Below are 6,017 nucleotides of genomic sequence, written 5' to 3'. Positions count from 1 at the left end.
CACACACACACACACACACACACACACACACACACACACATACACACACACACACACACACACACACACACACACACGCGCATCAAGTCCCAAACTGAATCAGAGCTTCTGATAAAAAAATAAAATTAAAAAAAAAAAGTCTGCCATGTGCGCGTAACCACAAGTGTGCCATGTAGCGCAGTCAGGGAACCTTCTACGACGAAGACGCCCGTCACACACACACAACGCACAACGGCGGCGGCGAGTTCTGGTCCGTTTCAAACCTCTCCCGTTGCCCGCATCCATGTGGTTTGAATCTGTGTTATGCGGTCATTGCTGGGAAAAGTCGCCAACGTTTTTTTTTTGTTTTTTTTTTTCCCCTCGACGATACAAGGGCAAGCGCTTTGTTGACATGCTGGGGGATTCTAATTTGCCACTTTTTTATTTTGTCTGGGCACGAATGTCAAATTGTGTCATCATATTTGTGAATATTTGTAACACTGAACTGAAGTTGTGGAAAATAGTGGTGAGCAAATGTTGGCGGGTGTCCAATTTGTGTTCAAGGGATGAGGCGAAGAAATCTTTTAATACAGGTTAAAGTCGAGAAAAATTGCAGTTTCGGCGCAGGAAGCAAATTCATTCGGCGAAAAACTGAAAGTCAAAAAACGTTTGTTGCTTTTTTTGTGGGCCGTCTAAATGAATGCGGTGGGCCGGATTTGGCCCCTGAGCCTTGAGTTAGACACCGCGTTCACATCGTGGGCGCATCGGGGAGCGAAAAAAAGAATGACCCCCTCCAAGCTCCAACATGAAATTTCGTGATCATGTTAAAGATGAATTAAGGAAGTTGTGCTTTTTAAACGTCATGTTTGAATTTTGCTTTTTTGTGTGTGCGTGCGGGGGGTATCAAATTTGAGGCGTGCAAAATGGATTTGTTCCTTTTATTTTGGCAAAAAATATGTAGCACAGTTGCAAGTTATTGACATTTTTAAAGAAAAGCTCGAGCTTTTTTTTTAATTTATTTTAACTAAATTGATTCTTCTTTGCTTGAGTAGTTGGTTATCAGGGATCTAACTGGCTCCTGGTTTACTTTCAATTTGGTGCTAAAAATGTCTCCAGAATTGTTTCCATGTGGCCCATGAAAGCAAATGCTTCTTATGAAATTGAATTTTTTTTCATTTTCACAGAAAAATTGACCCAGAATTTCAAAATGTTCTTGACTTCTTTTTTTTAAATAAATCCTGTATTTACATCACTTAGTATTTTCCATGAGTCAATTTTCCATTGACTTCAGATCCAACGGAAATTTCGTGATCATGTTAAAGATGAATTAAGGAAATTGTGCTTTTTAAACGTCCTGTTGAATTTTGCTTTTTTTGTTGGGTCGGGGGGTCAAATTTGAGGCGTTCTAAATGGATTTGTTCCTTTTATTTTGGCAAAATATATGTAGCACAGTTGCAAGTTATTGACAGTTTTAAAGAAAAGCTCAAGCTTTTTTAAAATTTATTTTAACTAAATTGATTCTTCTTTTTTGCTTGAGTAGTTGGTTTACTTTCAATTTGGTTCCTAAAAATGTCTCCACCAAAGCAAATGCTTCATATGAAATAGATTTTTTTTTTCATTTTGACAGAAAAATCGACCCAGAATTTCAAAATGTTTCATTTTCACAGAAAAATTGACCCAGAATTTCAAAATGTTCTTGACTTCTTTTTTTTAAATAAATCCTGTATTTACATCACTTAGTATTTTCCATGAGTCAATTTTCCATTGACTTCAGATCCAACGAACCTATTTGTAAAAAAGTTTTAGAACACCCCAAATTGTCATTTTTTTCTTTTTCTAATCCATGTAAAGCAGTTCAAGTCCAATGAATCGCTTGAATGATACGACAGTTAGTGCTAGAGGTTAATTAAAAAATATATGTACTAAAAACGGAAAAACGATGGAGAAACTTTTCAACATTTTATACAAAAGGGCGCAGTGTCCGACCCCATTGGGCTCGTTTCGGTTCAACTGGACAGAAACGACACGTCTGTTCCATTTTTTTTTTCATTTTGACAGAAAAATCGACCCAGAATTTCAAAATGTTCTTGACTTTTTTTTAAATAAATCCCGTATTTACATCACTTAGTATTTTCCATGACATCTGACTTCAAATCTAACAAACCTATTTGTAAAAAAGTTTTAGAACACCCCAAATTGTCATTTTTTTCCTTTTCTAATGCATATAAAGCAGTTGAAGTCCAATGAATCGCTTGAATGATACGACAGTTAGTGCTAGAAGTTAATTAAAAAATACATATACTAACAATGTAGAAACTTTTCAACATTTTATTCAAAAGGGCGCAGTGTCCGACCCCATTGGGCTCATTTCGGTTAAACTGGACAGAAATGACACGTCTGTTCCGAAACTTTTGATGGGTTGTGTTTAATCTGAATGAAATGCAGAGCCTATCACGGAACACGATGAGGTAATTGAACAAGTCGTAATAGTAGACCGTAGCACAATTTCAATTTGGGGGCCCCCTTTCATCCATATTTACTCTGTTATTTAAAAAAAAAATCCTGATGCGTTTTGAGGGGCCCCCATGAAGTGGCCGGCTCCTCATTTCACTGATTTTCAATTTCTGAGGGAGAAACAAAAAACGAGCATCTTCTCCCTCCCGCGGCCTGCCAATCAAAGCAGGCGCTCCGAGTCAGCGGTGCAAAGTGTTGCGCGCGCAAACGAAACGAGACGGCGAAGCGCGCAGCGAGTCGGGCAGACGCAGCTTACCTGCAGGAGCCAGTGGCACGTCTCGCCGATGAAAGGGAAGCCCATGGAGCCCTTGGGCATGGGCAGCTTGCACTTCTTGTCCCGCGTGGCGGTCCAGCGCAGCTGCCACAGCTGCTGTGACACGACGAGCAGCAGAGCCACGCACAGGGCGCACGCCGCCAGCGTGGCCAGAGCAGACAGCAGGTCGAAGGTGTCGAAGAGCATGCTGGGGCCGGGGGTGGGGTGGGGGTGGGGGGGTCGCGACGAGCTCCTAGCAGCCGGACCACCTCATGCCGCTCGCATTAAGGTGAAGATGATGAGGAGGATGACGAGCGCGAGGAGGAGGAGGAGGAGGATGCTTCGGCTGCTGCGTCTGTGGGCGCGCGCGTGTGGGCGCACTGTGCGTGTGTGCGTCAGTCAAATGAGTGTTTATATAGCGCGCAGGCAGCGGCCAAGGTCTCCCCCCTCCCCGCCCCTCTGCTCCACCTCCTTCGGCTCCTGGAGGACCCCCACCTCACCCACACACCCCTCTCAGGAGGAGGAGGGAGAAGAGGAGCGCGCCCGTCGTGTCAACTGTTGAACTAGTCACCTGTGCGCCGGAAGTACGCCAATCTCACGTCAACTTTCCAAAAGTTGCTCTCTGGGCACCCGGTTGCGTCAAGTGGCGAGGTTTGAGTTCAATCGAGCGGCTTTTGTTGGCCGACCCAACAATCGAACAACTTTTGTTCTGCGCAAGTTGACTTGACGAGGCTCAATCTTGTGTGACGTAACGAGAGCCACCCCGTAAATGTGCGCACCGCGTGCACGGAGTGTTGAGCATCGGATTTGTGCGTCTTTGAGTTTGTGCCACGCGCATCTCTCGCTCCGCTCCTGCTCGTTGTTGAGACGAAAGCGCAATGTCGCCGCCTGGTGGCAGCCAAGGACACGACAGCGTGCCAAACCACATCGATTTATTTAGCTCTAAAATATTATTAACCCTCATATTATGTTGAAAAAAAATCACATTGATTATGTTGTGGGTCATTTTGACCCGTACTGTAAAAATCCACACAAAATAGTCAAAAAACAGGTTACACCAGTAACAACTTTAACTGCGATGATGTAAACATTTAGAAAAGAGACACACAACAGATTTTTTATCCCAACAGTATATTTAAGAACTGTTTAGTTGAATGTTTTCCCTGTTATGTTTCTTTTTTTCCATTTAAGTTTTCTGAGATTTTCAGTGTTTTATCTACAAAGTATTGCACTGGCAGTTGTATGTGTGCTGTCAGATTGTCAAGTCCCCCTTTGGTGGCGTTGTCGTCCAGGATCATTTGTGGCTTCATGTCTTCTCTTGTGCTCAGAGATGCATCTGTGTGCATTGTGCTCATTACAAGAACATTTTTATTTTCTTTGGGCAGTTTGAAACAACTGCTGCTTTTTCAGTGAAAACAAATACTGAGGAATGCAGGGGTCTGCCCTGCATCTTCAGAATTTCACCGGGAATTTCTGTCTTATTTCTTATGACTGTTGCCAACATAGTCAGCTTTCTCTCCTGAACTTCATCTCCAAGGCCGTATATTGTAAAGAAGTTATGACTTTGCAGTCCTTCACTCATCTTCAGCACCACACGCATCATCTGAATCTTCTCAGATGCTCCTCCAAGTACCTTTCCAGTATGCACTTGCATATTCCATGCAAAACTAGATTTTGCATCACAGGCTGCCCACATTTTGATGCCATACTTGCCAGAAAGATCCTCTGTCTCTGAAATATCTTCCTCTGCATCACTATCCCCGTTCGAACTCTGTGATGAAGCTTCTTCAGCTGTAAATTTTCTGGAGCTCAATTTTGGTATGTTGGTCAAAGAAATGACATGAGAAGAGTGACGAGTCAAATGAGAGAAAGTTCCTGCTCTACACATACCTGGGTCTCTGGCAGTCACTGAGCAGTCAAAACTAAGTACTGTTCATCAATTTGACATGTTTCTTTTGGATCTGAAAAGCTGCTTGCCCACACTAAAGTGCCTGGGTCAGAATGACCCCCAACATCATATTTGTATTCAAACTGTGCACAGACATCCCACTACACATCAGAGTGTCCAGATTTTACACACCAGTTCATGACCCGAGATGAGGAAAAGTCAATAAATTTCATGAAGAAAAAGAAAGGATATCCAGTGCTTTGGTCAACGCAAAAACTGAAATGGGTCAAATTGACCCTTAACATAATATAAGGGTTAAGGGACTTTTTTAAAAAACGAGCTATCCATAGCCTAATGTTAGCAATATAAAATCTGATGATAATAATTTCAATGAGAATGATTTATTTATAAGCATGAAAATCATATTTTCATAATCAATTTAAAAACATGTGATCAAATAAAATTAAGTAAGCATCTATTGAACCAAGCGACTTGCCAACAGCCTTTACCCATGTCGAGTATTATTGACAATTAATCCGTACTTTTCTTTTTGACCCATTCTTCAAAAATGACACAAAACAACAACACACGCTTAAGCAGCAATGAGCTCAGTGGTTCCAACACCAATCATCATCAAAAATTTAGTCATGAGAACCCTTTTCTAATGAAAAGTACTCTGACTTACTTTACTCTTTTTATTAAAATCGGTATCATGCCTAAACCGGGTTACGGCAATATCTTATTATCACTTTGTATAATAACTGATATAATTTTTATTGTAGAAATCGAATGTAAATTAATATCAAGAATTGAATGAAAGAATGTGTGACATTGAGGTTCTTTGTTATTATCAAATATTAAGAATTTTTATGTATAAAGAAATGCAACAAATATGAATTGTAGTCACATTGTTCTCTATCAACATATTAAAATTAAATGAAAGGAAATCTTTTGATGGAATCCATTTAAAATAAAAAAAAAACTAAAATTTGGCAAAAATATTTATATTAAAATAATGAAACACTGTGTAAAAATTCCAAGCATCTTTTACCATTGAAAATTAAAAAAAGTTTTTTTTTATTTCAGGTACATAGAATTTTTAAAGGAAGAAATTATTTACCTCATAATTAGTGTTATTAATTTTATTCATGAAAATTAAATGATTTTATACAGATTTTTTTCAAAAACATACTTTCAATGAGAATATTCAATAATTTCTTTTGAGAAATGTAAAGTTTCAATTATTAACTGCTGTATCTTTATAAACTAAAATAAATTTTTTTTTCATGAAATGACTTAAATTCATAGAATTTATTTTTAATTACGTTTTGATTTAAAGTATTTATTATTTGAAAAAATCTATAATTTAATCTTTTTACATTG

At 39.4% G+C, this 6,017-nt stretch overlaps 1 protein-coding gene across 1 annotated transcript in view; it reads right to left on the bottom strand.

Moving 5' to 3' along the window:
• cyp26b1 (cytochrome P450, family 26, subfamily b, polypeptide 1) overlaps positions 1–2,953 on the bottom strand; it is a 23,391-nt gene extending 20,438 nt beyond the window's left edge. Inside the window, exon 1 of the mRNA XM_019855981.1 lies at positions 2,750–2,953. Within this exon, the coding sequence (XP_019711540.1) occupies positions 2,750–2,953 (204 nt within the window). The remainder of the gene's footprint in view (positions 1–2,749) is intronic.
• Positions 2,954–6,017: the final 3,064 nt, after the last annotated feature.

Source organism: Hippocampus comes, unplaced genomic scaffold (assembly GCF_001891065.2).
Source record: "Hippocampus comes isolate QL1 unplaced genomic scaffold, H_comes_QL1_v1.1 scaffold246, whole genome shotgun sequence".
Classification (NCBI taxonomy): domain Eukaryota; kingdom Metazoa; phylum Chordata; class Actinopteri; order Syngnathiformes; family Syngnathidae; genus Hippocampus; species Hippocampus comes.
This window is presented reverse-complemented; position numbering and strand designations above follow the sequence as displayed.